The following is a 17032-nucleotide window of genomic DNA, read 5'->3' on the forward strand; positions in this document are numbered from 1 at the left end:
AGATGTTCCCCATCAAGCTCTACATCTGTTCCCAAGGTGCCATCAGCACTCAGCAGCTGGGCAAGCACACTGCAGAGCACACAGACACTTCCCCAGGACATGCCCCCCGAGCTCAGCCCTTTGTTACACTGGCATTAGGAATAACAGTACTGACCACAGGGAGAGAGGTTATTTGCATTTCTGTTCACACCACAACATGCAACCAGGAAACTTCATGCCCTCACCAGCTTCCTTCCCCTGCACCATATTAAAATATGCTGCAGGTTCTCTCCTAGTTAATCAGTAGCCACCAACAGGAACTTCCCAGTCCAGGTTTTTACTTTCTAACCAAAGTGACGACTCTGGTAGAACAGCCCTCAAACTTCAGAGACCTGTTCTGCACAACAGGGGCTGGGTTTTTTGAAACAGTACCCACAAACCAAAGAAATTCTTGGATGAAAAGCTTAGCCATAGTTAGACCTAAAAAGCACAAATCTGAAGAGATTATAAAAGCCTAATATGACAATATTCTATGGGGCATCCACCCATCTGCAGTCTTGGGCTTCTTATTCCACTAAGCCACTAACAGTCACCCAAATATTGCTAAGCATTTAAGCTGGTCTAAATTCATGCAGATTTAGATTTAATTGTCACACAAGCCAGGCTCCAAGGGTTCCACACATCATCTGTGCAAATCTCCACTTCAATCAGAATCAAATATCATCATTCACTCAAAATAACTTGCATAAACATTGCTAAAGTTACACATATGGGAGCCAGGCAGAATAGGCGAGGCACACAAGATGGAAGTTCCATACTGCTGACACAAAAAGACTTTTTCCAACAAATTGATATCATTTTCATACTTACAAAACAAAGTTTTACCTACCTATGGCACTAACTATGTCATTAATGTATGGCTACTTTCAAGAGTTAAAGCATCTTGTATGAAACAAAAAGATTAAAAAATATCCTCAGTGTTACAATCCCTTTTGAACAGCTAATATGTAACCATAAATATTACCAACATGGAAAAAATATCAACAGTGATTGGCAATAGAAAATAAAACCATCCAGTATGGGATCCTTTTCTTATTTCTCTAGGAACTGGTCTGGAGGAACAAAAGCAGAGATTTTTGCTTGGTTTATTTTTCTGACAGATGAGTTCCCTAATCAAATGTGCCAAGAGGTCAGAACAGCTGTGCTGGCACCACGCGGGCAGCAAAGGTGTCTGAAGGGGCAAGCCAGAGCAGGAGCACAGAAACACATCCTGTGGATTTCCCTGGGAGCTACTGCAAACTCAGAATTCAGAGATGTCTCACCAAAGGGGAAAGGTCACAACAGAGTTTGGGATGCAGATACTGCACTTGCATGCTCTTAGACAGATGAGACTTACTGAAAATGCAGATTTTTAGAAACTTTTACTGGGTTTAATCTGCTATTTTGGCTATTCCCCCAGTAGAGCACTAAATACATCTTGCATCACTCACCAGATGAACACAGAGGCTCAGCCCAACCCTGACTGCACCAGTTTGGGTCCTGCTGGAGGACAAATTCCCAGGGTTTGCTCTTCAGGAGCACGAGGAACAGGCTGGGCTCCCTGCACAGCACCAGACCAGGGTCTGGCACACACGTTCCCAGGCAGGCAGGACACGGGGCTGAGCTCCCTGTGCAGAGGACACCTCTACCTGTGCCAGCCCAGCCAGCCCACAGCAGCCCCTGCTGCTCCCGGGGCCGCTCATTCCCATGCAGCTTTTGTTCCCAGTCCTTTCCCCACTCCTTCTGGGAGCCATGAAAAGCATGTGTCAGCACAACTTGCTGCTGAGGAAGGCATTAGAAAGGATTTGAACCCACTCCCCATGGCAACGGACCCTGAAAGGGAATTAGCATTTGCTCCCCATTCCTCGAGAAGCCTAGATGGAATTTGTTTTTCTTCTCTTTAAGGAATTATGTGCAGGAGGGCAGGGTGCTGCTGCCTCTAAGGTTCAGCAGGCACAGCTTCAGCTGGCACCTGCCTTGCACACCCTGTCCAGGGTAACACTCATCCCACCAGACATGGGATGGGTAAATATCAGTGAGAGTTTTCCATCTTTTCCTTACACAGACCTCAGTGCTCTGCACACCTTTCTGCTGCCTCTGCCAGCTCTGTACACCCATTCACCAATCCAAATCAGGTTTGGGTTCACTGCACAGAGAGTTTCAAACTGCAAATGAATGCAGGAGTCTTTCTGTAAATGAAAATCTGAAATGTACAGAGACAACGCACAATGTGCTAAACTGTGGAGATAAGAACAGGACACCTGGAAAGGACTTGTGCCAATGCAGCCACGTCTGAGGCATGGACATGGATGACCTGCACCTTGTACCAGGCCACTTACCAGTGTGTGTGTGTTCCCCCAGGAGTGGGCATTTCACACCATAAGATCCTCTGTGCTGAACATCAATTAACACACTTGGTAATTGCTAACATTCTTCCCTTATTTTTTTTCACCTGTGGGTGTAAGAACAGCCAAGCAAAGAAGGAGAAGCTGGTGGGGCTCAGCACTGCCTGGTGTGACCCACGCCATCCCAGCCACACTCTGGGTCACACTTGGTGTGCAAAGGAACAGGAACTCCGTGTCAGTCCCAATAAATCACATCTGTAACAGAGCACACACCACTCGTAACCACTGCCTGTCTCCACTTGAAGTTTCTTGCAAGCAGCCCGGAGTTACTTCAGCCTGAAGAGACTCACATGGGCACCTCATGCCAAGACCTGTAACACGCACACCAAGCACACTTGGAATGGCTTTACATCCTCCAGTGGTTGACTGAGCCTCCACGAGGGCACATAGCATCCTCAGCACCCTGTGCCCTGCTTCTTCTAGCCCTGCAACAGGCCTCTGCTCCAAACTCTGCCCTCCTCTCCCTGCCGCTTCCCTGCACTTCGCTGCCCCTGGGGGACTTTGTGAGTGCCCATCTGCAGTGTCAGATACCTCCTCGCATTGTGCATCCCCCACCCTGCCTTGCCATCCCTCAGATCTGTGCTCCACAGCACTCTCAGGCGCCCAGGTACACCTGGACAGTCCTTCTGTGGTGTCAGATGAGCAGCAAAAGGCTCCAAAGTCAGGAGAGCAGAGGGCAAGCTCAGATCTCTGGAGTAACAACAGCGCCCGCCGTGACCAGTGGAGACTGGAACAAGAAAGCCACCTTTGTTACAGAAAACAGTTCCAGCTTCCTAAAATAAACAAGAAGGGAGGAAAACAAACCCGAAGGAGTACACAAGAGCACACAGCTCCCTGCTGGCCGTTAGATCAGTCTGGCACCAGCTGACCCCCGCAGGGCTCCACCAGAAGCACCTTCTGCTCCTGGGCTGGGAAACAAAACCAGATTTGTCGCTGGCACAGCCCACAGACACAGGTTCAAACCAGTGAATCCGCTGCCCAGGGAGCCGCTGGCTGCTGGCCAGTGCCTCTGACACCTCCCAGTGCAACAGCCGCGGCTGCTCAGAGCAGGCTCTGCATCTGCCGTGCCACGAGGAAAACGCCACCAAAGTGCTTGTAGAGCACCCTCACTGCCACAGAACCCAGCTCATCCTGTACAGCACCCTCAGTGCCACAGAGCCCAGCACACCCTGTACAGCACCCAGCACACCCTGTACAGCACCCTCACTGCCACAGGGCCCAGCACATCCTGTACAGCACCCTCACTGCCACAGAGCCCAGCACACCTTGTACAGCACCCAGCACACCCTGTACAGCACCCTCACTGCCACAGAGCCCAGCACACCTTGTACAGCACCCAGCACATCCTGTACAGCACCCTCAGTGCCACAGGGCCCAGCACACCCTGTACAGCACCCAGCACACCCTGTACAGCACCCTCAGTGCCACAGGGCCCAGCACACCCTGTACAGCACCCTCACTGCCACAGGGCCCAGCACACCCTGTACAGCACCCTCACTGCCACAGAGCCCAGCACACCCTGTACAGCACCCAGCTCATCCTGTACAGCACCCTCACTGCCACAGAGCCCAGCACACCCTGTACAGCACCCTCACTGCCACAGAGCCCAGCTCACCCTGTACAGCACCCAGCACACCCTGTACAGCACCCTCACTGCCACAGAGCCCAGCACACCCTGTACAGCACCCTCAGTGCCACAGAGCCCAGCACACCTTGTACAGCACCCTCACTGCCACAGAGCCCAGCACACCCTGTACAGCACCCTCACTGCCACAGAGCCCAGCACACCCTGTACAGCACCCTCACTGCCACAGAGCCCAGCACACCCTGTACAGCACCCTCACTGCCACAGAGCCCAGCACACCCTGTACAGCACCCTCAGTGCCACAGAGCCCAGCACACCCTGTACAGCACCCTCACTGCCACAGAGCCCAGCACACCCTGTACAGCACCCTCAGTGCCACAGAGCCCAGCACACCCTGTACAGCACCCAGCACACCCTGTACAGCACCCAGCTCATCCTGTACAGCACCCTCAGTGGCACAGAGCCCAGCTCACCCTGTACAGCACCCAGCACATCCTGTACAGCACCCTCACTGCCACAGAGCCCAGCACACCCTGTACAGCACCCAGCACATCCTGTACAGCACCCTCACTGCCACAGAGCCCGGCACACCCTGTACAGCACCCTCACTGCCACAGAGCCCAGCACACCCTGTACAGCACCCTCAGTGCCACAGAGCCCAGCACACCTTGTACAGCACCCAGCACACCCTGTACAGCACCCTCAGTGCCACAGAGCCCAGCACACCCTGTACAGCACCCAGCTCATCCTGTACAGCACCCTCACTGCCACAGGGCCCAGCACATCCTGTACAGCACCCTCAGTGCCACAGAGCCCAGCACACCCTGTACAGCACCCAGCTCATCCTGTACAGCACCCTCAGTGGCACAGAGCCCAGCACACCCTGTACAGCACCCTCACTGCCACAGAGCCCAGCACACCCTGTACAGCACCCTCAGTGCCACAGAGCCCAGCACACCTTGTACAGCACCCAGCACACCCTGTACAGCACCCTCACTGCCACAGAGCCCAGCACACCCTGTACAGCACCCTCAGTGCCACAGAGCCCAGCACACCCTGTACAGCACCCTCACTGCCACAGAGCCCAGCACACCTTGTACAGCACCCTCAGTGCCACAGAGCCCAGCACACCCTGTACAGCACCCTCAGTGCCACAGAGCCCAGCACACCCTGTACAGCACCCAGCTCATCCTGTACAGCACCCTCACTGCCACAGGGCCCAGCACATCCTGTACAGCACCCTCAGTGCCACAGAGCCCAGCACACCCTGTACAGCACCCAGCTCATCCTGTACAGCACCCTCAGTGGCACAGAGCCCAGCACACCCTGTACAGCACCCTCAGTGCCACAGAGCCCAGCTCACCCTGTACAGCACCCTCACTGCCACAGAGCCCAGCTCACCCTGTACAGCACCCAGCACACCCTGTACAGCACCCTCACTGCCACAGAGCCCAGCTCACCCTGTACAGCACCCTCAGTGCCACAGAGCCCAGCACACCCTGTACAGCACCCAGCTCATCCTGTACAGCACCCTCACTGCCACAGAGCCCAGCACACCTTGTACAGCACCCTCAGTGCCACACAGCCCAGCACACCCTGTACAGCACCCTCACTGCCACAGAGCCCAGCACACCCTGTACAGCACCCTCAGTGCCACAGAGCCCAGCACACCTTGTACAGCACCCTCACTGCCACAGAGCCCAGCACACCTTGTACAGCACCCTCACTGCCACAGAGCCCAGCACACCCGCAGCACCCAGGGTCACACTTGCGTTCCTGAGTTCCTGTAAGAGCCCCCAGGGCAATCAGGCCCGACAGGCTCACCCCCTCTGAAGGCACAGGCAGAAAATGCTCTCCTACTGCAGACAGTACAGCAGGTCTCCAGCAGACCTGGAAATAGACATTTACTTTCCTAATTTGGAGAGTTTGATTTTGTTTTAACACTCAAGCTTGTTTAAAGTTATTAAAAAGCCCAGAGCAAACAAACAAAACGAATCTCCACACCACCACACTACCCCACGTGGCTGTGCCCTGACTGTGCCATCAACATTATCAATTTAAATTGAATTGGATCTTGGGTAATGCCTTAGAAAAAACCTCAGCCTATTCAGATTTCATTAAAGGAAAACTGTTCCGTTTATATTAAGATTATTTTATAGACCCAACAGAAACACACAGCTTAAAGCCTTTCCCAGAAATAAGGGGAAGCCAAATCTTGAACAGAGGACTAATTTTCGTTCTACATTTTGATGCTCATGAAACTGTTTTAGTGTCACGGGTATTTCTTGACAGTGTTTTAAATTACAGATCAGCTCATGCAAAACTGGGAGCTGTTAATAGCGAGTGACCTCTCCTTTGCTTTTTTGGAGTGAAAATTTTATTCTCCTTCTCAAATACCGGTGATTTTGATCAAAGTCATGGCGGGACACCCGCCTCAACGGCTGAAAGGACAACGGCATTAAATCAATTCCCTAGGCAACCTCCCAAGCCGAGCCCCTATTGTTAAAATAATGAGTTGTGCGCCACTTGATCCCAACCCACCAGCTGATCCCCGGTTTTATAGACAATAGGTAGCACAGGACCAGAAAGCACCCGTGAATGGATCATTTCTCACAAATCGTGCATCTTCAGCTGATAAAACTCAAGATTTCTTTCTGTAACAGCCTACGGGCATTTTTAAATGTAGGAAAAGAGCATCCTTCAGAGTTAAAAACAGATTTTATAAAAGTAGCACTCTCAAACTTATTGCAGGGAGCTGATGCTTAAAGAACCAGGAAGACTTTTTAACAGCGTGCATGCACTATGCTGCCTCTCACCTCGCAAAATGCCTGGCTTTTCTTTCCATATCTCACATTATCTTAACTCAGGTGCCTCACTGCAGGGTTGAACCCTGCCTCTCTTTTCAGTACTGTTACCTGCAATTATTCTTTCACATTTCAGAACAAACACCTTAACTTTTCTTTCATTTCCTAAGTTTTGCAACATGAGGGCCAGAAGTCCCAAGGACAACTAAAGCAGGAGGGCCCCCTGAAAACAGGCAAACATTGTGTTTTATAACTCAGGAGTTAAAGCACACTCTAAACAAAGAGCCTATGACTGGTCCATCAGATAAGGCTTATATCTTTCTCCCTGGAATTTAATAACACTTCTTCTAAAACACTTTTTGGCCGGCTGGAGTTGAAGTTCCCAGAATTGCACGGAGTAGCTGAATCACAACAAAACGTGCATGGAGTTTAATTCCTACTTTATCATTTTTTAAAAAAATGGCTTATGGAGCAGGTAATTAGAAATAAGGTATTTTTAGGGAGGACTCAATCCAGCAAGAGGTTTGACTCTTCTCAGCACCGTCCCAGCACCTCCCAGGTGGGGACAGGCGCGCTCCCACTGCTGGCTGCTGTCCTGCGCTGCTCAGGGGGTCGGGATTTTCCACTGAGCCTCGCTGCACACGGGCTGGGCTGCTCTGGGCCGAGCCGGGCGGCTGCAGCTCGCTGCGGTGTCCCGGCCCGCGGCCCAGGCGCTGCCCTGGCACCGCCGCGGGGCAGCGCCGCCCCGGCACATGGCGAGCGGGGCAGGGAGCGGCTGCAGCTCGTCCCGGCGATGCTCCCCGTGCCCAGCAGCACAAACACGGCCGAGGCACGGCGGCGGCAGCCGGGAGAGCCCCGGCGCGGCGGCTCGGCACAGCGAGCGCTCGGGGCACGCGGAGCCGTCTGTGGAACGGGCTGAAAATAAACTCCAGCTCGCAAACCCCCACCTCAGCCCCGGCCGCGAACACGGGAGAAACCAGCACCAACCGCATGGGAAAGCCCAGCGGAGGCTCGCAGGGACACAGTCCCGTCCCGCCAGGAGCGCCCGCGGCGCCGCGCACGGGGACGGGGCTCGGGGGTCCCGTCCGCCCTCACTCACCGCGGCCGCCGGGGCGGGCTCGGTCCGGTCCAGTGCGGTCCGGTGCGGTGCTGTGCCTCGCCGCCACGGCCGCACGCACAGCCCCAGCCCGGTACGGGTGCACAACCTGCTCCGTTCAAACCCCAGCGCTGCCGCCCGCCCTGCCCGGCCCGGCCCGGCGCGGCCCGCCCCCGCCGCGGGCCCTGCCGAAACCCGGAGCGGCCGCGGTAGAGCGGAGCGGAGCGTCCCGTCCGCATGGGAGCGGCTGCGGCGGCCCGAGCCGAGATCCAGCGCCGGTGTTGCCGCGGTCCCGAGCCCGTTCAACCTGCTCCATTGCTCCATTGTGTGTGCGCTGCGAGCTAGCAGCGGGGCAGCGCCGCCCGCTCCCCTCAGCGCCGCCGGGACTGAGCCCCCCGAGCCGCTCCCCTCAGCACAATCGGGTCTGAGCCCCCCGAGCCGCTCCCCTCAGTACCATCGGGACTGAGCCCCCCGGTCCGCTCCCCTCAGCACAGCCGGGTCTGAGCCCCCCGAGCCGCTCCCCTCAGCACCATCGGGACTGAGCCCCCGGTCCGCTCCCCTCAGCACCATCGGGACTGAGCCCCCCGAGCCGCTCCCCTCAGCGCTGCCGGGCCGGGACTGAGCCCCCACGAGCCGCTCCCCTCAGCACAGCCGGGACTGAGCCCCCCGAGCCGCTCCCCTCAGCACCATCGGGACTGAGCCCCCCGAGCCGCTCCCCTCAGCACAGCCGGGTCTGAGCCCCCCGGTCCGCTCCCCTCAGCACCATCGGGACTGAGCCCCCCGAGCCGCTCCCCTCAGCACAACCGGGACTGAGCCCCCCGGTCCGCTCCCCTCAGCACCATCGGGACTGAGCCCCCCGGTCCGCTCCCCTCAGCGCTGCCGGGCCGGGACTGAGCCCCCCGAGCCGCTCCCCCCAGCGCTGCCCGGCCCGACCCCCGCCCGCCCGGCAGAGTCTCCTCCCGGCGGGGCTCACCGAGCTCCCCGTCCGAGCCGCGGGGAGCGGTGCCGGTGGGACGCGATGGGAACAGAGCGAGAAGCGGCCCCTCGGGGCGGCCCCTCGCCCAGCGGGTGCCATGGAGACCCCCGGCCCTCCCACCCCACCCCTGCCATGGCAGGGACACCTTCCGCTGTCCCAGGCTGCTCCAAACCGTGTCCAACCTGGCCTCGGACACTGCCCGGGATGGGGCAGCCGCAGCTTCTCTGGGCACCCTGTGCCCGGGCTTCACCACCCTCTGAGTAAAACAATTCCTTCTTAAATCCGATCTAAACCGATCTCCCCTCGTTTAAAGCCCTTCCCCGTTCTCCTATCACAATAGCCCTGCTCAGAAGTTTGTTCCCAAAGCATGCAAAGAGCAGCCCGGTGCCCGCGCAGCCGGTGGGCTCCGAGGGGCCGGGGATGTTTATTGCCATTTGCCTGACATGCCACACCAGCAATAAAAAGTCTGTGCAGTGTCGGAGGTATTTTTCTTGGGCCATTTGGAGGCCGGGTCTCTCCTTTCACTGCCTGTGGTCTTTTGAAGATGTTGCAATGCTCACATTCGGAGGTGGGAGAGCAAAGGCACAAGTGCTAAGTGCTAAACAGTTTAATTCTTGTCCCTATTCCCAGTCACAGAACTGCCTCCTCTGTTGGAAACCCTCTGCTGGGCACTGCTGCGGGTGAAGGGAGGGATGGAGCTGCTGAGAGGCAGCCGTGGGGGTTTATGTAGGGGGGAAAATGCTGCTTCTCCCCAGCCAGCCCTGCCGGGTGCTGCAGAGATATTTGTCTCTGCTCCTATTACTGCTTTTCCAATAGCCAGGCCTCCCACAGAGACAGGATCTGCAACCTCTCAAGCCCTGCACAGATGGAAAGCACAGCTTTGAACTGAATTGGGCTCTTTCTGAGGGGGAGGGTGTGCTGGTGGGTTGGGGTTTTTTTAAAGATAAGCCCTGCATGATAAGGAAAACAGCATTAACAAACAATTGCAGGACCTGACCCTCAAGAAATCATTTGTCACTGCAACCCCAAATCCATGTGAGGGAACAACACACTCTGTTCACATTCGCCCACACCTCACCTCTGCTTGCTAGAAATGTAGCATGTGGCTTCCTGAGACTTTTCTCTCAGCTTTACAGTGGATTTTGGTGATAAATCCTCCTGTGACTCATCTACAAAACAGAAGTGCAAAGTCCAGAATTATATTTAATTACAGAAAATAAATCATCAGTGTACAATTATGCCCAGCTTGGAAAACCTCCTCCTACTTCCCAGACATAGGAACACCTATAAACCCCCAGGAGTGGATTGCTGCTGAGCCTGAATGCATAGTTTGGGGTTAAAAATCAAGAGTTTCACTCTGGAGGGTGCCACAGCCAATCCCAAATCCCTGACTGCCTGATGAGTTTCACTTCCAAGAACCACGGTGGTGGCTGGCTCAGCCCTCCACTGTCTTATGCATAAACCCGGGATCTCACTTTTCTTGTTTTCCATTTTCAAGCAGGCACAAACACCTGGTTTGCTGCTCCGGAGCTGCCTCCCCTCTGCCCCACACTGGGTTCCAACACACTGCAGGTATTTCATGGCTCGCTGCTCCCTAGCACCAGCCTCACCCTGGGAGGACCAGAACAAAAGGAGTAAAGAACCACTCACATCTATTCTTACCCAAGGAAACTGGCTTTTTTTAAGGATCTCAAGAGTCACAACTTTGCCCTGAAGTCAGCAGAGAAAATGCTGATGCAGCAACTAATTGCCAGATAAGCAGCGCTCAGTTATTAAGGGTTTTTTGTCCCCCACTCTTCTCCCCAGTGTTTCATTGGAAAGCAACCACACAGAAAGAAAGAAAATCTGTAAAACACTTCACTTTAAATAAATATTGGGACTGTGGGAGGTCAAACAAGGGTCAAGGGCTGGGTGTATAAAACATGTAACAATGAACTTGAGAAATTCAATCTTTATTCTGAGAATATTTACAACATAAATAGTAATACACTCATATACTTCACATGTGTATCAAAAATAAAGTAAGAATTCAACTTCTTAGCAGTCTGATCCTCCTTGTCAAATTTCACGTTAAAGTTTCATATTCATCTAATTTTAGATACAGAACCTTCAGGAAAAAAAACAGATTTTTCCTCTTCAAATGAAAGTTGTCTTTGAAATATTTGGATTCCTGACATTATATTCTTTGATATATCAAGTGATGTTTTTCCCCTGAGGAACTTTAGTTATTACAACCTTATCAGCTTTTTAAGATCAACCATAACAAATCACCTTTTATATCACTAACAATGCAACCCATCAATCAAGATGAATGAGTTTTAAACCACAAATTACACCAAAAATAGCATAAGCACAGAATTCAAACCAAAAGGTTGTGTTTAAACCCATCCCACGAGCTTTGTAAAGGCCTGACATGGGGTTTGTGTCGAGTGTGGGCTTGGCAGCAGTGGCACATTACAGGGGTGTGAAGGGACCCTGCCCCTCAAAGGTGCACTGGGCAGCACAGCCTGGAGGAGTTCAGTAGGTGGAAACTGGACAACTAATTCAGGACATCACTGTGGAGAAGTTTGGCATCAGAACATTTTCACTGGTGGCCTGCACACTGCTACTAAACTTCAGTCCCGTGGGGGTTATGATATGGGATGTATTCTAAATAACCATGGACTGGGGGTTTCTATTCTGTGTAACCATGAACTGTGGGGTTTGTGTTTGAGGCAGGGACCCTCAACATCACAGCACTGTTTGTGATCACAAACATACACCAATCCCAACGTGGGGAGCTGCATTCCCCACCTTTTCACCTCTCAGTAGAGCTTCTAACCCAGCTCACAAACTGTTTCAGCCTCTGCAGGAATTTATTGCTGCTTATGCGCTCCTGGACTCTTTCAGAGTAGCTCTGCTCCTTCCATATGCCTTTATTTTTCTTCACAGCCTTTAACTCAGCCCGGAGGAGCCTTTTGTGCAGTTTCCAGTAGAGGCGGGAGTGGTGAGGCAGCCCCTCAATCCGGGCTGCTCTGGCCAGCCCTTGGCTCAGGAGCTCTTCGTTCAAGCACATGCTGAAAAATCCACCCTAGAAAAACCACAATAAATAGATATTCACCATTGAAACAGGGTTATTTGGGGTTTGGGGTGAACTCCCTCAGAGTTACAAGCTTTACTCATGGCTGTATCTGCACTTTGGCAGGAGAAGTTAGAAGTGAAGAGGAATCCAGGTGACCTCAAACCCAACTCCAGTGTGAGGGTGGGCAGGGCCTGGCACAGGGTGCCCAGAGCAGCTGTGGCTGCCCCTGCATCCCGGGCAGTGTCCGAGGCCAGGCTGGACATTGGGGCTGGGAGCACCTGGAATAGTGGAGGGTGTCCCTGCCCATGGGCTGGGACTGGATGGTCTAAGTCCCTTCCAACCCAAACCATGCTGTGATTCTATAATGCAAGGGATTTGTGAGGGAACACTGGATAACAAACATTAGGCTAATCAGAACTGCAGATGCCTTTTTGGCACTGGCAGAGAAACACATTCCTGCCATGAATCAGTCTGAAAAACTACTGCTCCTGCAATCAGATTTGCAAGTGCAACATTTAAAATTCACACCAAGGATGATAAATCATAAACAATAGCATTTGTTAAAGGCACTGAGAGAACTGTGTGACTACAGTCACATCTAAAGCTGCAGACAAGAGCCAGTGTTTGTGTCTCCTTACCTTATGGACTAGGACGAGGCAGTCCAGGGCCGAGCTGTCCCTCCCCAGGAGCTGGAACCACAGGGGCTGTTTGGGGAGCAGCTCCCGCTGCAGCCAGGCTGTGCCACCTGCAGCCAGCTCCACCCCAGCCAGGCGGATCAGCAGGAGCCCCTCTGGCTGCCCTGCAAGGGAAAGGGACACATGTGCTGCTGGGGCACAGCTCAGCCTTGCACAGACCCTCAGCTGCTGGGAATGAATTGATTCCTGTGGACTAAAAGAATCCCTTTGAGTTCCTCAAAGCAAACAGGAATTTGGTCTCATTTCTTCTTCAGGGAAAAAAAATTATATCAATTCAAGGCTGCCTAATTCATAATTTGGTTTATTGTGCATGCAAAGAAAAAGATCTGTTCCCACTCTCAGTCCCTATCTTTCATCCACAGGGGCAGAAGCATCAGCACCTGCTGGTGTTTGCACGGCCAGTGTGAGCCATGGACTTGATGGACAGTTTGTTTCTGACAGAAAAACTGTCCCCAAAAAATGGTGTCTGCAAAGAAAAGCACAATCCCAACAGAGGCTTTTTGCCAGGAATGAGATGAGCTGTGCAAGCTCTGAGTGCTTGCTTCTCACACACTGCCTGAGTGCTTACTTCTGCTGCTGGAAAATATCATAGTAACTGTAAGGATTAACACAAATACTGTAGTGACAAACTCTCTGTCTCCTCATGTCTTTTATTTCCCAGTTTCCCACTTGCAAAGCACAGAAAGACCAAAAGGCAGCTCTGGAAATGTGCCTCAGCCCTTCCTCTCAAGCTTGCAGCCACTCTAAGAGCAGCACATTTCATTTCTGCCCTTGCTCTTCACACTCTTTTCCTCATTACTCACATTTTCTCTGGATGGCTGAGATGAAAGGAATGCTGATGGGAATGTGCTCAACTTCCAGGCCCTTCTCTGTGATGTGATGTAATTTCCCTCTCAATTTCACATTCTTTTCTACAAACTCCACAGGTATTTCCAAAGGATTTGTGAATTTCGTTGTCTATTAATGGAAGGAAGAGAAAGACAAAATTTTAAGAAAAAATACAGAGCAGTTACAGCCACATTATATCCAACGTCTCAAAATAGTTTGGGAAATTTCACCTCTATCATTACACACCATGGGCAAGTAAATATAGATATATATTTAATAGTGATCAGCTGCAGAAGCTGTGCCAGCCTCTTCCACACTTACCCTTTTCCCTGTTTTACGGGACTTGCGACGTCGGCACAGACATAAAAACCAGGTTTAGAGAAAGAACAGAAACTGCCATTTTTTGAGCAATGCCTATTGAAGTTCATTTGATTCCCCGAGAAAAGAGTGTTTTAGAAGCAGCCTGAATGGGGCTGGGAGAGGGGTGAAAGGAAGCCAGAGGACAGACACGCTGAAAACAAAGGCGGAGCAGGCAGGGCAGAAACAACCCCGCCTTTCATGCCGGAGGAAACCAGGAGAGGGACAAAGGCAGGTGAACAGCTCTGAGAAGATCACAAGAAGATTAAATTTGATACTACAGCCTGGGAGGATCCAAAGGGGATGGTTATGTGATCACACAGGAAAACCAAGCTGAGCAGCAGCAAAGACTTGGGCTGTGGCACAGGAATGGAGCAGCCACAGGTCTGGGGTGAGGCAGAAGGACGCATGAGACCCCAAAAAATTAAGACCCCAGAAATTTCAGACACTGAGGTCTCACTGTAAGAGGCCTTAGCAGAGCACTGACCTACAGAGCTGTGAAACCCACTGAGCACTGCTGTACAACTGCTGGGAAATAAACCCCCAAAACACCACAACTAAAGCTGTGCCTCCTGTGTGCTATTTATTCCGCAAACCTCCCCCTCTGCGGCCCACAGGGCCTCCCACTGGGAACGTGGGAATTTGGGACCTTGCAGGCAGGAAACCTGGAGGGTTTTAGGAACAAAAGTTGTTCAAAGCTGATCTCATTTGCTCCACCAGCCAGGTTAATGCATTCACAGGCCCTTGCGTCAAAACCAACCAAAAAAAAAAGACAGAGAAAAAGCATTCTGGCAACATTTGTAGTTCAGGTTTTCTGGTAGGATGTTTACACCACACAAATGTTCTCTTGTATCACTTTGAATTGTGCAGGGGGAAGATGAAGGTAACTGTGATTTTTGAAGCAGCTGGAACCCTGTGGGAGCACGGTGGCTCCTGCTCGTGGAGCTTCTCCAGGAGTGAGCAGTGTGGTGTTAGCCCAGTGTGCCCTGACCATCCTGGAAGCGAGGGGAGGTTTGTGTGACGTTTAAAACCATTCAGAAGCAGTTCTGCGTGTGGAAGGACAGAGAATACTTGAGGCAAGAGGCTGTTTCAGCTGTGTTTAGACAAGGGAGGGTGCTCGAGCTGCAGTGGGACAGGCAAAGGGGTCACCACTCCCCCCAGGGGCCTCAGGAACAGGCGAGAACAAGGCACCCGCGGAGATGCCACAGGACAGCGATATCGAGCCCCTCAGGATCTGAATCAAACACTGCTGGCTTTTTTTCACTTGTTAATCAGTAGCTGTAGCAGGACCGTTATGATTAAGCAACCGCATTGTGAACCTTGCACGCTTGGCTAATCTTTAGTTTTAAGGAAAAGGGAAGACAATGCCAAGATGAATGGGCTGTCTGGGCGGGAGCCACCAGCCGAGGAGGCAGCCGGGCTGAGCCGTTAGGGGAAAAGGCAATTCCAGCAGGGGGACAGCGCGACCGCTGACCACTGACCACCGACTACTGAGCACTGACCGCTGAGCACCGGGGCCAAAGGGACCCCGCGCTCCGGCGGAGGGAAGGGCTGGGGCTGATCAGCACGAGAAACCACACACACAGCTGACACAGAGGGGCCGAGTGCGAACTGACAGAAAAGTCACGGAATTTGTAAGCAGTGAATGCTGATGGTTTGTTAAAATATATAAATAATGTCAAGTACTGAGGAGTGGTCAGCCTTTCGCGGGAGCCTCCAGAACAAAACACGGGCATGCTTTGGCGGTGCCACCGGAACAGCCCCGGGCGGGAGAGCCACGGCCGTGGGGCAGGGCCGGGCACGGCACGGAACGGCACGGCAGGGCAGGCCCGGCCCCTCCGCCGCGGGCCCGAGCGGCCGCGCCGGGCTGCCCCCGGTTCTGAGGGGCCGGCCCGGGCTGCCCCCGGTTCTGAGGGGCCGGCCCGGGCTGTTCCCGGTTCTGACGAGCCGTGCCGGGCTGTTCCCCGTTCTGAGGGGCCGCGCCGGGCTGCCCCCGGTTCTGAGGGGCCGGCCCGGGCTGCCCCCGGTTCTGAGGGCCCGTGCCGGACTGCCCCCGGTTCTGAGAAGCCATGCCGGGCTGTTCCCGGTTCTGAGAAGCCATGCCGGGCTGTTCCCGGTTCTGAGGGCCCGTGCCGGACTGCCCCCGGTTCCCAGCAGCCGTGCCGGGCTGCTCCCGGTTCTGAGAAGCCATGCCGGGCTGCTCCCGGTTCTGAGGGCCCGTGCCGGACTGCCCCCGGTTCTGAGGGCCCGTGCCGGACTGCCCCCGGTTCCCCCGGCCGGGCTCTCCCCAGCCCGTGCCGTGACGGCTCTCCCCCACCTCCCGGTTCTGAGCGGCCGTGCTGGGCTCGCCCCGCATCCCTGGGCCCGTGGCGGGCCCCCCGGTTCTGGAGCCGTGCCGCCTCCCGCCCCCCGGTTCCGCGGCCCTGCCGGGCTCCCCCGCATCCCCTGGGCCCGTGTCGGGCTCCCCCCGGTTCTGGGAGGCCGTGCCTGGCTCCCCCGCATCCCCCGGGCCCGGCCCCGCACTCACCACGCGGAGGCTCCGCGCCAGCAGCAGCACCCCGGCCACGGCCGCGCCGGCGATCAGGCCCTGCGGAGGAGAACGGGGCTCAGCCGGGCCCAGCGGGCCCCCCCGGCCCGGTACCCGCCCAGCCCCGGTGCCCGCCCAGCCCCGGTACCCGCAGCAGCCCCAGGTGCGCGTCCGCCCACTCGGAGAGCCGGGCCAGGGCCAGCGCGGCGCGCTCGGAGCCGCCGCCGCCCCGCTCCGACATCGCGGCGTGCCGAGCGCCCCCGCGGGAGCCGGGAACGAACAGCGCCCGGTGCCGCCGTGCCACGGAGCCGGGGAACGAACAGCGCCCGGTGCCGCCGTGCCACGGAGCCGGGGAACGAACAGCGCCCGGTGCCGCCGTGCCACGGAGCCGGGGAACGAACAGCGCCCGGTGCCACTGTGCTACAGAGTGACACCGGCCCCGAGCAGCCCCGGCCGGGACACTGCCAGGGATCCAGGGGCAGCCCCAGCTGCTCTGGGAATCCCATCCCAGGCAGGAATTCCCAATTCCCAATCTCCCATCCATCCTGCCCTCTGGCAGTGGGAGCCATTCCCTGGCTCCTGTCCCTCCATCCCTTGTCCCCAGTCCCTCTGCAGCTCTCCTGGAGCCCCTTCAGGCCCTGCCAGGGCTCTGAGCTCTCCCTGGAGCTTCTCCTCTCCAG

The 17032-nt window shown here is 54.8% G+C and overlaps 2 protein-coding genes across 2 annotated transcripts in view; both read right to left on the reverse strand.

Moving 5' to 3' along the window:
* Positions 1–8042, reverse strand: part of PLCH1 (phospholipase C eta 1) — a 57071-nt gene extending 49029 nt beyond the window's left edge. Inside the window, exon 1 of the mRNA XM_030954628.1 lies at positions 7912–8042. The gene's annotated coding sequence lies outside the window, so the exon portion shown is untranslated. The remainder of the gene's footprint in view (positions 1–7911) is intronic.
* A 2778-nt stretch (positions 8043–10820) lies between these two features.
* On the reverse strand, positions 10821–16593 carry C9H3orf33 (chromosome 9 C3orf33 homolog). The gene is made up of 5 exons (XM_030954629.1): positions 16501–16593; positions 16353–16412; positions 13444–13597; positions 12584–12744; positions 10821–11954 (listed from the first exon to the last, which is right to left on the reverse strand). Exons 1-5 carry the CDS (start codon positions 16591–16593, stop codon positions 11682–11684), a joined length of 741 nt encoding a protein of 246 aa, XP_030810489.1. The 3' UTR covers positions 10821–11681.
* Positions 16594–17032: the final 439 nt, after the last annotated feature.

Source organism: Camarhynchus parvulus, chromosome 9 (assembly GCF_901933205.1).
Source record: "Camarhynchus parvulus chromosome 9, STF_HiC, whole genome shotgun sequence".
NCBI lineage: Eukaryota > Metazoa > Chordata > Aves > Passeriformes > Thraupidae > Camarhynchus > Camarhynchus parvulus.

Excerpts from the sequence above, each read along its gene's own strand:
- C9H3orf33 (XM_030954629.1), bottom strand. The coding sequence starts at position 16,593 with ATGTCGGAGCGGGGCGGCGGCGGCTCCGAGCGCGCCGCGCTGGCCCTG. Across the intron at positions 16,413-16,500 it reads CGCACCTGGGGCTGCTGCGG|GGCCTGATCGCCGGCGCGGC; the intron begins GTACCGGGGCTG and ends TCTCCTCCGCAG. Across the intron at positions 11,955-12,583 it reads GCCTCGTCCTAGTCCATAAG|GGTGGATTTTTCAGCATGTG; the intron begins GTAAGGAGACAC and ends TGGTTTTTCTAG.